This window comes from Octopus sinensis, linkage group LG17, assembly GCF_006345805.1.
Source record: "Octopus sinensis linkage group LG17, ASM634580v1, whole genome shotgun sequence".
Taxonomy (NCBI): domain Eukaryota; kingdom Metazoa; phylum Mollusca; class Cephalopoda; order Octopoda; family Octopodidae; genus Octopus; species Octopus sinensis.
Genome location: NC_043013.1, coordinates 21,154,709 through 21,178,088, shown reverse-complemented (window position 1 = coordinate 21,178,088; position 23,380 = coordinate 21,154,709). Strand labels below are relative to the sequence as shown.

Sequence of the window (23,380 nt, the reverse complement as noted above, 5' to 3'; positions counted from 1 at the left end):
ATATGTACCAGTTTTTAAAAATAAAATGAAAACTGGGGCTGGTTAACTCGACTAAAAGTTCTTGGAGGCGGTGCCCCAGCATGGCAACAGTCTAATGACTGACACATGTTAAAGATAAAAGAGAAAACTAAATATTGTTGATTAAAGGTGATCTAGCCGTGCCTATTCTGTTTATACATGAATCCTTGAAAGAGAATTCGAGGGATGTTTGGTTAGTATTTCCAGTAGGTCGAAACTGTCCCAAAGTACTCACGTTGTTATGTGAGAAGGTTACTGCATTGATATTTCTATTTATTGGTTCTGCTGGAAAAAAAGACCACAAACCTCTAGACGAATGTTATAATGCTCATTCCTTCACTGAAAATGTCGCGTGAAGTTGTACTAACAAGAAATCTATAACCTGGCAAGACGTTTGCAGTTGTCATGCAATCTCTGCTACCAATTATTTTCATCGTAAAACTGATTTATTTTCGATTCCATCATTAATAAACACTGTTATTATAGCTTCCTGGATATCAGTTACTATAATATTTTATACAATTATTATTTCACTGCTGATAAATTTCCAACTTGATTTATTAGAATTCGACATATTTAATAAAGTTAATTTACAGCGTGATTAAAAGCATTTCCTCATAAACTGAGGTTGTTTCAATAAAACAGTTTATGAGGGAATAAATATTTATACACCCCTACATTTCAGAAATAATAGTCATTTCATAGCCGCTGCAACTTTCCAACAAACTGATGGGTCGATGTGGTTGTATGATCAGATCGAGCTAATCGACGTTTAGGTTGGGATGAGCGAATGCATTTGCTGAAAATTATAGAGGGACAAAATTATTGTTTTGAAAATGATAAATGTGGAAAAAATGTAAGAGTAATGAATAAAGAGGAAGCTGATGCATCAATTTGTTATTGGGGTGGTGGTGGGGTTGAGTCAGTGTAATTTTTCAAATTTAGAGAAATAGATTTTGCGGCAGTTACTTTTACTGTTATAATCAGGGAAAGAAGAGCATCCCGCATGACCATTTCCTGAATTTTTCTCTTTCTTCAGGATTTCCAAAGGACGGGGAGAGAGGGCCGAAGTTATCCTCAAACCGCAATCCTGGTCTGAATTCGTAAAGGAGAATAGCCTCTGGTAAATGTAACCACGAGCTACGGGATGATAGTGTTACAACCAGTGGTAATTCCACTAAACCAGCACCAAGGACTGGTACTTTATTTTATCGATCCCAAAAAGGTGAAAAATCAAAAGTGATATTGATAGGAGTTGAACTCAGGCTACAGTGTCGAAACTTTATGCGCAAGGCAGTTTGTCCACCCCACCCCAGCAATTAATGTAAGTATGCCTTTTTAAAGACTGCAAGTGCATTTTCAACATCACTTTGCTTTTCTGCATACTTCTACACGCGTGGAAAAAATTTTCCTGTATATATATTCTTTTAGTCTTTTATTCTTTTACTTCTTTCAGTCATTTGCCTGCGGCCATGCTGGGGCAGAACTTATCCTATCGGTCTCTTTTGCCGAACCGCTAGATTATGGGGGCGTAAATACATTCACTGACAAGGCTTTGGTCGGACCGAGGCTATAGTAGAAGACACTTGCCCAAGGTGTCATGCAGTAGGATTGAACCTGGAACCATTTCGTTGGGAAGCAAGCTTCTCACTACACAGTCACACCTGCACCTATATATATATATATATATATATATATATCTACACACTAACATAGGTATAAAAGTCCACATACATACGCTCACGCACAGATTTATGTATGTGTTTGTGCATCATATATATATATATATATATATGTAGTCATCCGTTCATGCCTGCGCACCAAAACCGCGCTGACTGTATAGTTGATGTCTGGCTCACCAGACCAATACATCCCATTAAATAGGATTATTTTGTAATCCTGGCCACGATGCCAAAGATTGTCCAACTGAGTAAGTTAGGCCTCGATAGAAAAATAATTATCTTACCGTTCGCTGAAAGTTTAAGGAAAGAAATATAACCGACAAAACTACAAAAATACTCTAATCAACTATGTTCTCTGATATTTCAGAAACAAGTGTAACATAAGCTTATTTATATCAATACAGTTTCTAACATTTAGCCCGTAGATACACTTTCTTCAATTAGTTTTATCTCCATTGTTCTTTTTTTGCTTTGCGTCATTGAAGTTTTACGAGTGAATGTTTCTTCTCAAGCGCTCTCCATCCATAGAAATATTTCATCAGTAGCTATTTCATTTCTCATTGATTATCTGATTGGCTTCAGGTTGAAAATTCTCAATATTTTTTTTTCTTGCCAGTCCAACACTCGATCGTCATACCACACACGATCATTCCAGAAACTATCAACTTGTTCTAATACACAAAAACATTTCTTTCGCTAAACGATTTCGATCTCATTCTATATGAATTAGTGATTTTTTTTTTGTTTTTGTTTACACCCTATAATCTCGTGCAACAATCTCCGATTCCTGAATTTCAATCGCCGAGTTGTTGCTTGATTTATAATGTCTAATAATTGTTATTACCAGCTTATAATTGTATCTCAAACTCTTTCTCTCCTTCATATGCTAACGATAAATGCATTACGTGTGTTGTATCTTTACTTCTGAAAAGCAGTTTTCCAATCTTTTTCATATATATATATATATATAATCTCGTAAGCACACGGAAATACTTTTTTGTGAAAAACATTTTAACTCCAGAAAAATAAAAACGTGATAATGTAATATTTTTGTTAAATTCACGGATTATCCTCCTCCTCCTCCTTCTCCTCCTCGCCGTCGTCGTCGTCATCATCACCCTCTTTCTTCTTCTTCTTCTTCTTCTTCTTCTTCTTCTTCTTCTTCTTCTTCTTCTTCTTCTTCTTATTCTTATTATTATTATTATTATTATTATTATTATTATTATTAAGGCAGTGAGCTGGCAGAATCATTGCGACATCGGACAACATACTTAGCTACATTTTTTTTTCTGACTTTACTTTCTTAGTTCAAATGTCATCGCGGTCGACTTTGAATTCCATCTTTTGGGTTCGATAAATTTACCAGCTGACCTCTGGGGTGGATATACCCACTAGTCTTTCACGCCAGAATTCTGACCTTTTGCCTATTAATGAACGAGCTGACATAATCGTATGCACACAGGACAGCATACTTAACAGCATTTTCCCAGGTTTACATTCTAAGTTCAAATGTCACCGAGGTCGAGTTTTGGGGTCTGGTTGAGCTCGGAAGTGGAAGAAGCAGACTTCACCTTCCTCTCAAAGGCACATGTTTTGTTGTTGTTGTTGTTGTTGTTGCAAAGGCACATGTTTAGTAATTAACATAAATTGTATACTGGTAACCTGTCACCTGTTTTGTCATTAGCACCTGGCCCTTGAGTCTTTTCACGAGCTCAATGTACTGGAAATTTGCTTTCGGTCTGAGAATAATTTCTTCTTATGAGTATTGAAGAAGCCGAAAGAAAGTCACGAATGCTGCCATTTCTTCCTTTGACGAAACCGTAAAAAGTAAGATTCAACAGCCTACTCAATATCTCTCATACGCTGTTGCAGTAATAATCTCAGTGGAACAAATTTATCCTGCAATACTGAACAAATTGACTCGGTTTGATTGTGGAGAATTTGGAAATCCTATTTTCAATGTAATTTAATTTTATTTGCTATATTAACATTGAAAATAATAAATTTGTCTTCCTACCTGTCATGTAGATCATGTGAGAAGACAAATATTCATCAAATTTTAACAAACACATTGTGCATACATCAAAATAAGGATTTGTCTTCAATTAGTTTGCCACAGCCTGAGTTTCGATATCAAATCAATTTATACGACAGACAGATAAATATCTTTTATAAACTGCTTGAAACTCCCACACTTCCAATTACACATTTGAATATTAATTCTAAAACCCAGATCAATGAAATCCAAGTTATATCAATTTCAAAGCAGCGCTTTGACATATCAGAAAAATTGACTCTGTGTATATTGAACGTTACAATATTTAAAAGAAATATACTATGTATCAGAAGTATGGTGCTCGTGCATTGATATCAACTGTTGTTGTGTAACATCAAGCGAACCCTGACAGTGTACTTCCATTGCACGTTTGTTAGTCATCTGAACGACGAAAGGAAACCCACAGTAATACTACATCTCCGCCTCATTGAAGTTCATACTGTACACTCGGACATAAGATGCAGTATGAACACCTGTACATACTCGACTCTCTTCGCTGCGCAGTCTACATCAGTTCACTGGTAGATTCTGGTGTGGTGGTGGTCACAGCAGAGGCGGGCAAAGTAAACTTGACTAGAGTTCACCATTTAATGTTCCTCACCATTTATTATTGGTGTGCATGTCAACGTAATGTTTAGGATTAATGGGGTCTATTGATAATGCAACTATTTCTTTATTGAACAACAATGGGAAGATTACCTATGAAAAGGAAAAAAACGGGTTTCTTCATTTCCCAAAACGTAATTGAAGGTAGCATAATCATGGTTGATATATGAGGCGATATCTCCCCTACCAACTAAGCGAAACGTTACGGATATGTGAATCTAGTTTTTAAATTTGGGGAAAGGAAGTAAAGGCCAGTTGAGTTGGAGAATCAGGCAATTATCCTACATTAGTTCCGCAAAATATGGGTCGACATAATACGAGATTTCCTTATATTGCCAAAAAAGTTTGCCAATAAAGTTGTCACCTTTGAGTCATAATGCGGACACATGGCCAGTGGGTGTCATTACAGATCTTAATGGCTCTTGAGATACACAAAAATAAATATGTAGAACGACGCTCTGTTGAGGGTGCAGAGAGGAAGGTCAGGTGACTGGGCAGAAGGCTTAGCTGTGTGAGTGGAAGTAAGGGATTTATTGGTTATGAGTCTAAAAGACCTCGAGAAGGAGATATGGTTACATAGACTAATAGATAAATATATAGATAGATAGAGGGAGGGAGGGAGAAAAATGCCGTTAGTGGAAACAACAACAAATATCTGAACCTCCTGTTACAACAATGTCCCCTGCCTCATCAACAGTTGCAGCTCCAAGAATGGCCAGAAGACCGGACTCGTCCTCAGTCGTCACCAAAATCAACAACGAAGAAGCCTAGAAGCATTCTCTGTGTTGCACCATTTCCTTGCTTTGTGAAAAAGCAGGAAATACGAAATAGGAACGGGGTGCAAATAGCCAGGAAAGGCGGAGCAGCGCGATGAAAGAATGGATGACTCTTAAAACATAAAATGAACTTGAATTCGGCGAGAAAGGCATCCAAGACGAAGTTCACCCCACTATCTATGATTTCACAGTTCTTCGTGTAGCCAACGAAGGGCCGATGGATCATTTATGTGGAGGACATCAACAGATGAGGTCAGACCAAGTAGGGATTTCGAGAAGATAGACCTTTCCGATTATGTAGTACCAACAACAGAATATCATACTTTCTCTTACGCCCACCAGTTATAGAAATATCAGTAGATGTGATAGCGCAGAAGACCCCCTCCTCATCAGGTTCAGCGATTGTAACCACAAATACAAAGTCACCAACTACGTTACGGTAGTATGAATGTAGTTTTACTGTACCCTTCCATCGAAATACTTTTCCACCGAAAAATCAGTAGAACTGATTCGTGAAAATGTGTTGTTATTCCATGAAGTCAATGTTGTTGAGCTGGGCCTATACCTAGCTCTTGTATGTAGTAAAAAATATCAAATAGATATTTATTATCCCACCGGTCAATTCTTCCATTAAAAATCTCTCCAAGTCAGCACTGACCTGACTGAACTAGACTAGCCCTACCCTTCAAATATTAAGAGCATCAAAACAACAGCTGCTCATGCAGCCGGTATCAGTGTTAAAGCCACCTTAATGGACTGTACATTTTTGTTTAACAAGAAAGTTTATAAATTAACGAAAGATAATCGATATTACATTTGCCGAAGGCGGCGAGCTGACAGAAACGTTAGCACACCGGGCGAAATGCTTAGCGGTATTGCGTCTGTCGTTGCGTTCTGAGTTCAAATTCCGCCGAGGTCGACTTTGCCTTTCATCCTTTCGGGGTCGATACATTAAGTACCAGTTACGCACTGGGGTCGATGTAATTGACTTAATCCAATTGTCTGTCCTTGTTTGTTCCCTCTATGTTTAGCCCCTTGTGGGCAATAAAGAAACAGATATTACATTTGCCGGAGACATTGGTTGACATTTTATTGTGAAGTGGGATGGGAACTTTGAGCAGAAAACTAATCCGTTCAATTAATCTAGTACACTCGGTAGGTTGATACCGTTAACCTCATCTTATCAAGTGATCCCTCACACAGAACATATGTAGCTAAGACACATGCATTGAGCGGCATATTGAACTTACTAAAAACCACAACCGACAGCAAAAGAATCAGTATTTACTACCCCTTTAGGCTCCCCACTAGGGTTTTACTTATATTGGTCAATAAATTATGGATAGAATACGGAACACTCAAAATTTGGACGCTCCAATCGTAATGAACATGAACCTGTTAGTAACCCGAAAAGACTTGGATGTGTCGGTAGCTGTCAAAGTGAACTTCGTAATGGCAGATCCCATAAAAACGATGTCGGTGTCGGGATGCGAACATAATGTACACGAGAAGAATAATTTACATATACATGAATCAGAGGGCTACTGATGTCTACTAAAGTGGGTGTATATGTTGTTTTGTATTTTCATGTGTCCTGGCATATTAATGGTGCATTGCGTAAGTGTATGTGCGTAATGACTTTCCTCACCCCCACCTCTCTCTCTCTCTTTTTCTCTCTGTGTCCAAAGATATGCGTTTGTGTCTATGCATTTAACTTTGTGTTCGTTTATGCAAGTATGTGAGTAAAAGTTTATTTGTAGAGCGTAAGTATGAATCTGAATATCTGTGAGTTTTATGAGAGTTTATGTATGTGTATGTGTGTGTTCCTGTAACTCTGTGCGTATGTATGTGTCAATGATTCGTTGTGTCTGCATTAACCCCCCCCCCACCCACGCTCTTACATGTGCTTATATGTGCTTCATATATATCTGTGATTTTCTGTCTATGCTTCGGTGTGATTGCGTTGCACAGTCTATATCTGTATGTATTTATGTAAGACTGTATAGCTGTCTGTCTGTCTGTCACTAGATGTGTGCTTATGGGTGTAATGAGTGAACACTTTTGTGTACATGTACTCCTATATGTGATTCTCTGTTTGTACACTATTACGATGATGTATATGTCTGTAAGAACGTATATATATATATATATATATATATATACATATATATATATATACATACATATATATATATAATATATATATATATTATATATATATATATATATATATATTATATATATATATGTGTGTGTGTGTGTGTATATGTATGTATATATATATGTATATATATATATATATATATATATGTGTGTGTGTGTATATGTATGTATATATGCGCTAGCGCTTACGAAACACAGATGATTGAGAGATTAAATGTCGCGAGAGAAGTTGTGCGGAATATAAATCTGTGTAATATAATTATGAGCGTTGATATTCCATGCAAGATGAGTTATCTGTGGGAAGGTGTCTCACCTATCAAAGATAACCATTCCCTGCACAGGAACGACCAACATGTCCGAAATCAACTTTGAAGATAAATCGTCGAAGTAACAACAAACCACACTAAATTGCTTGATTTATCATCTCAAACATTGATATCAGCGTGCAATAAACTGTGGTGTGATATTCATGTACCCGCCACACAGATAATCATACACGCTATTGCATACACTCATTACTTATACACGCATCTCTCTCTCTCCCTCTCTCTCTCTCTATCTTTCTATCTATCTATCTGTCTATCTACCTGTCTGTCGGTCTGTATGACTGCACAGTTATATAAATTCGTTTACATACATACATACATACACACGCACACACACACACACACACGCACACACACACACATACGCACACGCACACACACACACACATACACATATATGGATCAAACTGTTTTGATCCATACATGTAACTCTCGATGAAATTATTGAGTGCCCTTCTTTCGTTTGTCCACTCACTCGTTTATATATATATATATATATATATATATATATATATAAACGCCTATATATATAGGCGCAGGAGTGGCTGTGTGGTAAGTAGCTTGTTTACCAACCACATGGTTCTGGGTTCAGTCCCACTGCGTGGCACCTTGGGCAAGTGTTTTCTACTATAGCCTCGGGCCGACCAAACCCTTGTGAGTGGATTTGGTAGACGGAAACTGAAAGAAGCCCGTCGTATATATGTATATATGTATATATGTATGCGTGTGTGTATTTGTGTGTCTGTGTTTGTCCTCCTAGCATTGCTTGACAACCGATGCTGGTGTGTTTATGTCCCCGTTACTTAGCAGTTCGGCAAAAGAGATCGATAGAATAAGTACTGGGCTTACAAAAGAATAAGTCCCGGGGTCGAGTTGCTCGATTAAAGGCGGTGCTCCAGCATGGCCGTAGTCAAATGACTGAAACAAATAAAAGAGTAAAAGAGTATACAGGAGCTGTAGAAAATAATGGAAACACCTAGCATCATAGCATCATCATTTTGAAATATCTTTAAAACCGTCAAATGCTTGTTTATTTATGTTTCTTGATTTATTATTGGCGTTGCTTAATATGCTTTGTTAAAATTGCTGTTTCTTTTCAGATATCATCAGAAAAAGGTGTAGTACACACACGCACACTACTACACACGAGTGTCAGTGGTTTTTCTTTATTTCTATGCATTCAGAAAGTGCAAACGAATACCCCAAAATCCCATCTCTATAGCAATGTAGGTTAGCGGATTTCCTTTGTTACATTTTACACCATATTTTTTAATATTTATTTCAGTCATTAGACTGCGGCCATGCTGGGGTACTCCCATGAAGACCTTTATTCGAACGCATCAACCCTTGTACATATATCTTTTAAAGCCTGGTACCTACTCTATCGGCCTTTTTTTGTCGAACTACAAAGTTAAGGGACATAAGCACACCGTTTGTTAAGCAGTGGTGGAAGGCAGACACGCACACATGCACACAAACATACACACACATGCACACACACATAAACACCTACACGCACGCACACACACGCATGCACACACATGCACGTACACACGCACGTGAGCGACGGTTTTATTTGAGCTTCCTCTCGCAAAGTTTTGGTCGGCATTTAACCGTCTTTGTATTAACCCTCTTCTGGAGCCACACAGTTTACCAAGAGTTGTTTCCATTCATGGAAGCATTTCTGGAACAACTTTTGTAGTGGATAGCGAGCTCCCAACTCGTCACATTCTCTCGGATTTCCTCAACGTCCTGAGTTCAAATTCCACTGACGTCAACTCAGTCTTCCATCATTTTGGGGTCGATAAAATAAGTACTAGTAGGGCACTGAGGCTGATGTGATCGACCTCCCCCCTCCCCCACCGAGATTTGAACCAATATTAAAATATGATGTTTCCCTCACTTTGCATGATTTCGATTGGCAACATGACTAGTGGAACCAACACACTGTGTACACCGAGGGACAACAAATGCTATTTACATACATACAAATATATGTGTGCGTGTGGCTGTGTGTATGTGGCTGTGTGTATGTGGCTGTGTGTGTGTGTGTGTGGGTGCATACACGCATATATTTGTATGAATGAAGTTACATATATATTTCTTTACTACCCACAAGGGGCTAAAGACAGAGGGGACAAACAAGGACAGACAAACGGATTAAGTCGATTACATCGACTCCAGTGCGTAACTGGTACTTAATTTATCGACCCCGAAAGGATGAAACGCAAATTCGACCTCGTCGGAATTTGAACTCAGAACGTAACGGCAGACGAAATGTAAGCTACAACCAAAGGAACATTACATACATATATATATATATATATATATATATATATATATATATATGTATAATATATATATATATATATATATATTATATATATATATATATATATATATATATATATATATGTATATATATATATTATATATATATATATATATAATTTATTGAGGCTGCACACCATCGCATTCCGCCAGTCAGAAGCTTGCTATGATCGAAAACATTGCAACCTATTTAGCAAAACTGCTATAAGGTCTATTTTAAATATTTTTGATATGACTTCCTCAGATTATTTATCTAATCGTAATGATGATAATCATCGAAACCTTCAGAGTATTATAGTTTTCTTTTCTTCCTCCTCCTCTCTCTCCTACCACGGACGCCAACGCAGCTCTAAACTAACTTCATTATTTCACTAAATTTTCCCGAACAATACGAATGGCTCATTCATCCTACCACATCCATCCAACATCTCCTTCATTCTCATTCTTCAATAAAGAAATTCTGCATTTCAAAAAAATAAAGAAATTCTTCATTCTCATTCTTCTCCACCTCCTTCCAACCCACCTTCTTAAAAATTTATGAATGAGTAGTAATCGGGACAAAAAAAAAAAAAACCCACCAAAAACAGAGAGAAAAGAAATAATCCTGTGTAAAAGACTGGTGTAAAAACGTCAACAACAATATCTATGGAAACAACCGTTACAAACGAACAAGAAGCTGAACAACAACTACGAGACATACGTCAACAACAGCAGGGCAAACTTCAACGAGACAACAACTATAATAATTAGCAATGAAAAATATGTTATACTTCAGATCCTTAGTAAACAAAAGAGAAATGATTTACTTTATTAATGGTGGCCAACTGAAATAAGAAAACTAACAATAAAATAGGATGAAAACATCCAAAGGATAAGTAAATAGAATATATAAATGTCAAGAAATAACAAAAAGAAAAATCGTAAAGAAAATAAAGAAACAAATAATATGACGAAGTATAATGACATTTGTTTTATGAAGTTTTAATGGCTGATACTTCAAAAGATAAAGTAGCAATTGATCGAGAAGGGTTTATTGTGCAGCAGATCACGAAAATGGCGGTGTTCCGTCTTTATAAAGTAAATGTAAGACAGCTTACATTGTATAATGAAGTAATGATGCCGCGCGTGTTCCAGTCGTGCTTGGAGAGGCGTTGTAAGATTCAGTCTGTTTATCACTTAATTGTTATCTAGATAGGCTATGTAGTTTCTTATTCTCTTTCTCCTTCTAGTCATATCAACTACACTGCTTTATGGATACACAACTACGTACATAAAACACTCTTTCAGACGCACACATTTGATAAACTCCATGAAATCATACACTACACAAACATAGTGAGACACAGACGAACAATTGTAGACGCATATAATTGTCTGCCTGTCTGTTTGTCTATCTATCTATCTATCTATCTATCTATCTATCTATCTATCTATCTATCTATCTATCTATCTATCTATCTATCTATCTATCTATCTATCTGTCTGTCTGTCTGTCTGTCTGTCTGTCTATCTATCTATCTATATATCTATCTATCTATCTATCTATCTATCTATCTATCTATCTATCTATCTATCTATCTATCTAGCTATGCATACATACACACATACATACTCACCAATACACACACCTGCACATCCACACGCTCATGCCAAATATATACTCGCATGTTAAACTAATATATGAGGAATAACCTATCACAATGCTTTCAATGGTTGATATTGAAATGACGTCATTTCCTGTTGACAAAAAATAATCACTGTTGACGTAAATTTCCTTTATTCTCATATTGTTTATACTTTAGAAAGAATTCTTCGTTTACCAGAAATATCAGACGAAATATATAGAATTTGTCCAACTCTTTGTTCTTTGGTTGTCTTTATAAAGTGGAAGAGCGAAAAATCAGCCCCGAGGAAGGACATCATCGTAATTAACTTTTCTCGTGTTCAGAATAGAATCAAAGACATCAAGCCGACAGAACTGCTATTAAATACAGTGATGCAGTGGTTTTATGGTTGCGTTCTTTTTGTGTCCTGAGTTCAAATCTAACCAGGTTAATTTCAATTTACAACGTTCCGAGACCGATAAAATACTAGTACTAGTCCCCTACTGGGCTCAATGTAATCAATGATACTAATTTCTCGTAGGTGAGGCTTTGTGTTTGTTCGAAATCAATAATTATAAAGTATTGCTCCAGCGTTAAATTGTTTTGTGGCATCTGCATAATGTTTGTTTGAAATTTGAATGTCTTGGTGACAGAAATAAGTCACGATGGGAACCTCTGATCACTGAGGAGTCTCAATATATCCCCGGTACAAGATATATTAAAATTACATAATACCTTGTTGAAGAAGTGGGAACATAAAGAATAGGGAAAGCCTAAATAGTCGCACGAACTGCTAGAAACAACTGCTAGATCTCGATTAAATCACGCCTTTCTATTTATGAAATGTTCAGGAGACAACTTGATCAGATAGGAACTAAACACTGTCAAGAAGATGTGCACAAACTAATTTTGCAAACTTGGATGGAACGCCAGTCTATTGTGTGTTATTTCTCGAGATTACATGTCTTAATAAAATGGTTTAAGACAAAAAGACTGTGAATGAATGAGGAAGACCTCATGCAGAAATAGAGGACCTATTACCCACTAATCACCCTCTATCGCCTTTAAAACCTGAGGAGCACATTGGATTATCAATAATTGATAAAACAAAATAGATTCGTCATGACTATTTTTCTTGGAGCTAAACACCAATGCATAAGAAAGACGAAATATCTCGAGGAAGTCTGTACCTTGACCCACTGCAGATAGCAGCCAAATCTTTAGGTCTATATTCAGTATAGTTGGCAAAACGGACGGAACGAATATGGCTGAAACTCCTTTGATCAGAGATCTGCTCCAAGGAAATCCAAATATAGAAAATATCTAGGTGGTCACACGATTTGCCAGACACAACAGTTACAAAACTATTTGGATCCTAAAAAGGGTAGTCATAAGTAGCTATGAACAATACACATTTACAGCTTAATTACTAGCAGCAATGGAATGTACAAAGCAGTTGATAGGGGTTTGATTGTGTATGTTCTAAATTGCAACCAACGTGCACAACGAAGTAATCATAGATCTCTCTCTTAGAATGACAAAATTCTACGCGAAGGATACACTTGTAAACACACACACACACACAAACACACACACGCATATATATATATATATATATTATATATATATATATATATATATATATATCATACATGTACAGATGATACAGACACACACACATATATACATACATATATATATCATATATGTATATATGATACAGGCACAAATACACACACACACATACCACCACCACCACCACCACCACCACCACCACCACCACCACCACCACCACCACCACCACCACCTAGCAGTCTTCACCTTTCATGTTTATACAGTTTGAAAAGCCTACTAGCGAAACTCGAGGTAACTGTTTTCATTTTCCAGCCAAAATAATTTATTTTCTCTGCTTAGAGTTCTGAGTTGACGTTTCAAGATTTTTTTTTGGTAAATAACATAAAAAAAGTTTACTTGTTTACTGTGTAGTTTGTAGCTGAGTCTGTATATTTCATCGATTTTGTCTTCAATATATCCGTGTTTGGGTGTGTAGGTCTCTGTAAGCTGCTTATTTCAAGAATAAGTAATATATATACAAATAAATATTTGTTTCACTATAAAAATGTACATATGAATGATCAACCAGCGTAATTTCATGTGAATACAATTATCTGTTCCTATCCATCTCTATACCCGAACATATGTATGCATAATGCATAATTACACATACACAGATGTGTCTATTTATATGTATGCATATATATATGTATGTCTATGTATGTATGTATGCATATATAAGTATACGTACGAATGAAAAAATATATATGTATGTATGCGAATATATGTATATATATATAGGCGTAGGAGTGGCTGTGTGTTAAGTAGCTTGCTTACCAATCAAATGGTTCCGTTTTCAGTCCCACTGCGTGGCACCTTGGGTTAGTTTCTTCCACTATAGCCTCGGGCCGACCAAGCCTTCTGAGTGGAATTGGTAGAGGGAAGCTGGAAGAAGCTCGTCGTATATATATATATATATGTATATATATATATATATATTATATATATATATATATATATATTATATATATATAATATATATAAATTAATAAATAAAATAAAACATATGCATATATACTACATATATGTACGTGCCTACCTCTACATGTATATATACATGCATATTTGGGTACAGGACCCCCCAAAAACCTCGAACACAATGAGAAACAAAGACATAAACACAAAACCAAGGAAATTGATATTTTTCTTAAACAACGAATAAATAGAGTACAGGACATACAATACAAGGAAAATTCCCCTTCTTCAGTCGCCTTTGTTTCATCTACTCCGCGTTTCGAAGGTCAAGGCGAGACACGACTTTAATGAAACATTCCTTCCCGCGAAAAGCAAATTAAATAAAATTTGGGGCTACAAGCTACAGTAGCATCCACCCTTAGGGGTTAGCCACATTTAAGTGGCAAAAATACTTCACTATATATATATATATATATGCATGTCTATATGCGATTATGTGTGTGTGTTTATAAAAATGATTATTCTTACAGAATTTCTACTCTTTCTGTTACTTTAGAATTTGTGTTGAGAGATTTAGATTAAGAAAATTTGGGGTACGTGTTGTTATAACATAATGATTTTGATAGAGAAGGTGTTTGTGACTAGCTATTGCGGCACTTTTTCTTAGATGCCTGGTCAGTAAAAATTTCATTAGTGGTGTAAATAATTTTGGGATATTCCTGTTCCCGTGTTCTTCCTTATCATCCTGCTACATATACAAACTTTGGATTTCCTCATCAAAATCAAAAATGCTGATCGTACTTTAGTGACCATCATTAGGTTATTCTTTCTTTTACTTTTTGGTATAAAAATGACTAAAATTTAAATTTCGAATTTTGGCTGACAAATTGTTTCTGTTTAACACTGAGTGATATACTTTTTAAAAAAGTCTAAAATATTGATATTTGAATACCAGTTATTTCACTCCACTTTGATGTAAATTCTGAATACTTACAATATTTTATCTGTTTGATATTAATATCCAATAAAATAGCTTTAATTAAATTTCTATATTTTTATGTCACTTTTTTCTTAACGTAAATTTCATTCGTGTTCTTCTCAATTTAATACACCATTAATCATGGTGTGTGGATTATGTTTGTTGTTAAGAATTTTTCCTTTTAAATAATATTGATTCATTAACCTACGTTTCTTTATATTTAATTTCCACTCTTATAGCCGAAACTAATGATTCAATAAATTTTAATACATGATGATTGTGAGGATAATAATGAGAAACGAAATTAAGCGCTAAATTTAGAATTATTCAGTCACTTATCTATATACTTACCTTCACAAATTCTTTCATTTACTTTTGCCTAAATTAAGTATTTATTATTCACCGTTTGTTTAACGGCATAACCCTTTAACTATCTTCATTAAACTTAAATCACGAAGCTACCCACAATATAATATTCCAGTATTTCTTACGGAAGGATGATGATGATGGTTCAAGTAAAATTTTTCACTAACCACTCATGCTTTTACATATGTGTTTCCATATTTTTATTAATTTATCGTATTTAACTTAGAGTTTGAAGGTTGAGTACATAAAACAGAATCTTTAAGAGCGTATATGTAATAAATGTAAATTCTTAAAGGTAATATATACTATACTGAATACCTGCTCATTTAGATATTAAACCTTCCTCAAACAACACAGTTCACCTTCAGAAGTTGGGATATTTAAAAACTATACATGCACGTTGCCATATTACACTGTGAAACAAAGTTTTAATTTTTTTTTGTCTTTGGTCAGTAAGTGTTATTTTCTACTTGCTTCTATCTAGAAATCAAAGAAACTGGCTATTATTCCCTTAAAACTTTGCTTCTGTGACCTGGGCATCAATGTTTTGAAACCGATTTTTGAAACCGATCTATTTTCCATTACATTTCAGATAGGTTCAGCAATGGGTTGCTGAAGCAGAAATATGCTTATAGTAAATATTCTGCTCAATGCCACAGATTTGTTTGTTAGTTGCTTGACCATAACCACTTGAACATATCCGTTAGTGGCTGACAATATGTGCATCTCTGATCATGAGCAAGAGTAGTAGTAGTATCATAGGCATGTGTTGAGAGGGATTGTTTGGGGATTGAATAAATGTAAGAAAAGCAAAGCTTGAAGAAAATATTACCCTCTTTTCATACTTTCCATGTTACTAGCCAAGGACAATTCTCGTGTCACACGATGTTACAAAGGAAGAAACAATAAAATGAGATAAGTTCTTACCCTATATATATACATACATACATACATACATACACTCATACATACGTATACACACATACACACATACATACATGCACACATACATATACACATACATGCATACACACATACGTACACATACATACACATATACATACGCACAAATACATACATGCATACACACATATACATACCTGCATTCACATGCATACATATATATACATACACACATGCATACACACATTCACACACACATGCATACATACATACATACACACACATACATACATATATATACATATATATATATATATATATATACATATTTATATATATATATATACATATATATGTATACATACATATATATATGCATGCATACATATATATATATATACATACATGCATATACATACATACATATATACACATACATATATATATATACATCCATATATATATACATTCATACATATATATATACATATACATACATACATATATATATATACATACATACATACACACACATATATATATACACACACATATATATACATACACATATATACATATATATATATATATATATACATACATTCATACATATAAATGCATACATACATATATATATATGCTACATACATAATATATATAAATACTAATATAAATATAACATATATATAAATCATATATATACATATCATATATATACATCATATTGTAAATCATACTTATACATACATATATATATATATATATATATATATATATATATATCTGAGCGTCCAATAATACTATATTTGTTCCACGTCCTCGCGTTGTTGTGTTTTTTTTGTGCTTTCATGTTTGGATTAACTATATATATATATATATATATACATATGCATACACATACACACACTCACACACACATATATATATATGTATATATATATATAAATCATCGCACGTTTAAATAAATTATTATTTAGTGTAAGCGTACAATGGATGAACAATAGATTTATTCTCGGAAGTTTCAAAATTATTAAAATCAACTTCCCTAATCAAGGTAATAATATTTCTGCAGAAGATTTGCCTATAAGCATTGCGTAAAGAGAGAAAAAAATCAAAACTTGACAAAGACATTATATAACATTATATCATTTATAAAACGCGTGATATGAACATAACCATAATTATCATTAGCGAAGCAGTTTTTGTTTTAGTAATTATATTTATGGTTATATTTATATCATAACTTTTATAAAATATGTAATGCTATATATACACGTTCATCTCTTGTCTGTTTTAACTTTTATATATACTAGCAGTATCGCCCGGCGTTGCTCGGGTTTGTTTCGACCCTTTAGAATTGGAATTTTTGAAAAGTAAAATTTTGCATTATGTAACTTGTTATTCTCTTCAAGTGAACATTTTTCTGGTTGAAATACACCGAAAAATAGCGACACAGCAGTCAAAAATCGTAAAAAATAGGGATTTCCATAGAAAAAAAAGCACCTTTTTAATGTAAAATATTTTTGGTGTTAACATGGTTCGATTTGAATTTTTTTCCTCAATTTTGGTCAACTTGCGCTGCAGGGTCTCGGAGGAGATAGTGTTAGCTGAAGGTTACCAAACCTGCCATACACAGTGAAATTCAGCTTTATATATATATATATATATATATATATATATATATATATATATATACTAGCAGTATCGTCCGGCGTTGCTCGGGTTTGTAAGGGAAATAACTATATAAGCATTTTTAGAGAGTTATAGCCAAGAAATAGCAAAAAAATGCATTAAAAATGGTAAAAAAATGATGGTATTTTTTTTTTAAATCGTAGACTCATCGTAGACGCGCGCTAATACCCAGAAGGGCTCGATATGAATCACGACTATAAGATACCCGGTTTGGTTAAACTGCACCGCAAAACGTGGAGTAGTTAGGAATCTAAATCGTAGGAGACAGACACATAACTTCTCTTTTATATATAAAGATATATATATATATATAATATATATATATATATATATATATATATATATACATATATAAATGAGTTTCCTCCTGCAACGCCAGTAAAAGTATAAGAAGTAGTAAAACAAAAACAATTATGTAATGGAATATTATGTCCCCTTTATTTGCAAACAATTGTATAGAAAAAAAAAACTCGCTTTCAACCAGAAAAACGATTAGAAATACGAAAATCGCATTATTAACACTGGTTATTTCGGACACAGAGTAATACAGTCTTTATTCACTATATTTTAATTTCATTTAATGAGGAAATAATAATGATAATTGTTTCAGAGTAAATAAACATGTCACATTTCATTAACGTTGAAAAACAAACTTAAACATAAAAAATAATTTTAATTCGATTTACTTAATAAATACGAATCTAAATGACAATATAAAGTAACAAAACTACAGCAAAATCTGGAGAGAGAAAGAAACATTCTGAACGGACAGATTAATAGCAATGATTTCCTTTCCAAATAATAATCTCGTACTTTACAACTTTTATAGCCATTGACGATGCGTTAAATTCTCGCTTTTTTTTTATATTTCGTTTTTGTGGTGTGTAATTTTTGTTCTGCTGGTTTAATGTTCGGTAATAATTCAGATTCTTGATTACCCCTTTTGCATAGATATTTAAAACCTTTATAGGATGGAACTGAACTTTGATTTTAATTTTCTGCGAATAAAAACGCTAACGAACGTTTATCGATATACTAGCTCTATGGGTATGAAGTACGACGACCATATTATCGGGGGTATATTTGGTAGGGCAAATCATTTTAGGCCGGGTGATGGGTTACTATGCAAAATTACTGACGATGTATTTCCATGCAGCTAACGATATAATCAATTACGAGTATTATTATCATTACTGAATGAGGGATCAGTGCCTGCCGTCGAAGTGACACTTGGGTAAAATATACGAAGCACAGTGTACTCATCATGATCTTTGAAGTCGTCGATCCTTCTATTGACTCTATCGTTTGATAGTGAAATCTGGGAAAGCTTGTATGTACTATATTTCCCCAGAACGAGTTCTGCTGCACGGAGTAGGCTTGGTTTTATGAGAGACTCTCCGACGCTATGGTTCTTCATGGTCCTTGCAATCAACAATGAAATCTCATAGGCAGCCTCAACAACCATTGAAGTTTGTTGCCGAAAACCTCCACTACCGTCCAACTTAGCTTGCTTCAAGGAATGTCTTTTTGTTTCAAAGAACGCCTTGGGCTTGTCTGCAAGAGCAGGATGTGTTGTTCTCAGGTGGTGTTCCAGGCGTGAGAGTCGCATTCCACCATTGGTCAAAGTTTTGTAACATATCACATACTAGGATACTCTTTTGAAAGGACACGAATCCAAGTCGAATATATTTGTCAAGCTACTTCCGTTTCTTTGCACTGATTGCGAATCATTTGATGTGTAGTGGACAACACAAATATGTGAACAAAATGTAAGTCATGCGTAAGGTAATGTCAAGGCCAAATTGAGAACGCTAGACCAAGTTAGAACGCTTGGAATAAAAAGTTCTGAAAAAAATTAAAACAGAAAAATGGAATAAAAGTTAAATTAAAAGAAATGTTACACGAAAAATTTGTACAATAAAATATTGTATTTATTTATATAAAATATAAAAAATATGAAAAAAGGTTTCTTTAAAAAAGAACAGATTTTGCATAGATTTTAGTTTTACCTAGTACTTTCTGTAATAAGTAAATTTGAATTTTAGTTTAACATTTGGCTTTATATTATAATTTCTTTTCTTAAAAAGAATTTATTATATTTTTATCATAAGCATTTGATATCCAAAATTTTGGTTTTATTGTCAATTTTTTTTATTTTTACAATCTGTGTTTTAATATTTTTGAGATTTTATTAAATTGAGCAATAGTAGAAACAATCACATACTTTTTGCTTTATTTCCTATTCTTAACTTTATCATACATTTCATCTTGCTAAAATTTAAAAATAGTTTTCAAATTTTTAAATTAATATTTCTTAGTATGTTACTATAAGGATTTGATAATGTTTCAGAATATCTCTTGATTTTTAAGAATGACCTTATTTCATATATATAAAAGTAGTGGATCAAACTTGTTTATGATCTATTAACTGAAAAAGATGTTTGTTTATACACGATAATAATATCTAAGCTTTATACCACTGGTTCTTAACCTGAGACTTCTACAAAAAAAAATATTACAAAATAAAAGCAAATGTGAACGCTACAATTCAGAATTAGTAAAGGTTTTGTGGGATATGAAGCGGGATCAATAAGTGTAGAAATTGGTAAGCGGTGCTTAGAGAAGTTACTGCTTTTTCTCAAGGGCTCGCGTCCCCCTTGGAAATTACTGATGCCCCCCAGGGGCCGCGCCCCCAGATTAAGAACCACTGCTCTAATGTAAGCAGACGGAAGCCGAGACAAGGCATGACGGTCAAGCGGTAGTAGATGACGGACGCGATTTACACGTTAGCCACATCTGCCCGATCTTACAGGGATTACTTCCTCTTGGCCCATTTCTGGATGACGGTAGTCACCTTACTCGTTACCTTGTCCCAGTTTTTGTCTATCTGGAGGTCTGGACTAAACCAGATTCCGAGTAATTTAACCAATCCATCCGTCCAGCGCCCAACGACGCAGTTGGACGGTATGGCCTTGCTTCTCCAGGTGCCGAGCCGCAAGCCAACAGACTTCGCTCCTGACACCGCCTCGTAGTCCCTGAGAGCGGTCCCGATCATTTCAATCTGTTTATTTTTCCAACGCCAATACGGTTATGTCGTCGGCATATGCCGAAACTGATCTTCCACAACCCTAGTCACGTAGGATGCCCCACAACGTCTCCATCTTGTGTGGGTGTGGTAGTGATTCGAGAATCAATGCATACAGCAAGGACGAAAGAGGAAGCCTTGGCGGACCGAGCACATGATGTTGGACGGTTCTGAGAGATGAGGGTTCACTTTGAACACTGAGCAGGTGTTGCTGTAGATTGCAGTGATCCAGTCATTGAATACAAGTCCGAAACGGGCTGCCCTGAGGACCACCGCTAAGTGTTCTCTAAAAGTTAGTTTTAAATCTATGCATTTACGCTGTCGTCTGCATATAACAAGCAAGTTTTCTTTTACCTCACTATGAGCTCTATACTTGGTGCCCAGCCATTCATGACACCCTACTTGCTAATATGCCTAGATTCTAATGAATCATGTCACTAATCATACACACATACACACACGCACACACATATACGTATATATATATATATATATATATATATATATTATATATATATATATATATATATGAATGTATGTATGTATCTGTGTGGGCATCTGCATGCATGCCTATGATTAGTGTATGCAGGGTAAAATAGATGAGGCGGCATGTATTGTTTGCCTAATTACAAATATGCATCGTTGCAACCATAATCGTTATTAAACAATCTTTATCGATCGTTCCCAGTTGGTGCAATAAAGGGATCCGACTTTCGCGTTGCACAGCGTAGGTTTCTATGTTTATAAACAAATGCAAATACACATACTCACCATGCACACACGCATATATATATATATATATACATATATGTATCAAGTATTGTATCGATACATATATATTTTAATGCATTTAGTGTGTGTTATATATGCATATATGTTCGTATGTATATATACTTTTATATATATATATATATATATATATACATATGTGTGTGTATACTTGCGTGTGAATATTATCCTCACTTCTCAGTGCAAACTCGCCCTCTCCCACTGCATATGTATGCATACATACATACATACATACATACATACATATATATATATATATATATATAATATATATGTATGTATATATATATATATATATATGTATTATATATATGTATATATATATATATATATTATATATATATATATGTACATATATATATACACATATTATAAGTGTATTTATATACATATATATATATATAAATCTACATATAAACATACATACATACATATATGTATATGTATAATTATATATATATATATAATATATATATATATATATATATATATATACATATCGGTTGTTATACATTCATACACTTATGTCACTTGAAAATTTCCAGTATGCTTGTTGGAATGTATACACATGTGTTTATGGTATACCTTTGTATGTGCGTTTGTCACAACGTTCGCGTGTCTATATATAGCGTTTTAGTAGTTATGTTCATTAAGAAATCGTTACAAAAGTCGGTTTTGCAACTCATTAGAAAGGTTTCGTTTGTTAATCAGGTACCCGAGCTTCTAATTACACCAACCAGTATATTTGTTACGAATAATTAACAACCGCATTGTACAATAGCCTGGAGAATTTAATTAACAAAAGATCCATCTAGCATAATGGAAAAGAAATAATTGATGTTTGCAAAGAATTAAAGTTATTTTATACCTTGAAATTAAGCAAAATCCTCACGTGTATTGGCGAAAGCAAATTCTTAAGAGGAGGAAGATTTGAAAGAAAATCTTGTTTTGTATTATAGAGAGATGAAGTGAGAGGGAGGGAGAGAAAGAGGGGAGAGAGAGACTGAGAAATTATAGAACTCAACAAAATGGGTTCTTGTGAAAAGCTAAGATATTTTCGAGGCTTAAAGATGCCAGTTATTCGAGTTTATATCGAAACAGACACGTTGTCTGTCTTTCCTAATATAGGAGATTCCAACAGGTCCGTTTACAGGGGACTTTGTAGAAGAATCCGATTAATTATGTTGCAGAAAATAGTAAATAATTTAACGTTTTGTTCATAATAATTTAACGAGACTGTTTTTAATAATAATATCCTACTGTACACGGTCCAGAATTGAATTTTTGTTTAAAAATTTGATTCTTCGAGTTAGCTTCCACTGCAAGGTCGCGTAAAACGTATTTTTCAGCATATTCTCAAGTTGACCATGACCTTGTGAGTGAGCTCTGGTAAACAGAAATCGTGTGGAATCCTTTCAGAAGAACCACTGCTATTATTGGGAAGTGCACATAATCGGTTACCATATTTAACAGCT

The 23,380-nt window shown here is 34.5% G+C and overlaps 1 protein-coding gene across 1 annotated transcript; it reads right to left on the bottom strand.

Annotated features, from left to right (window-relative positions):
* Positions 1 to 19,199: 19,199 nt before the first annotated feature.
* LOC118766700 (protein ZBED8-like) lies at positions 19,200 to 19,640 on the bottom strand. The gene has a single exon (XM_036510348.1). The coding sequence runs from the start codon at positions 19,638 to 19,640 to the stop codon at positions 19,200 to 19,202; it is 441 nt and encodes a 146-aa protein (XP_036366241.1).
* Between the last annotated feature and the right edge of the window lie 3,740 nt (positions 19,641 to 23,380).

Bases quoted from the DNA above. Each gene is read 5' to 3' on its own strand.
- LOC118766700 (XM_036510348.1), bottom strand. From the start codon at position 19,640: ATGCGACTCTCACGCCTGGAACACCACCTGAGAACAACACATCCTGCT.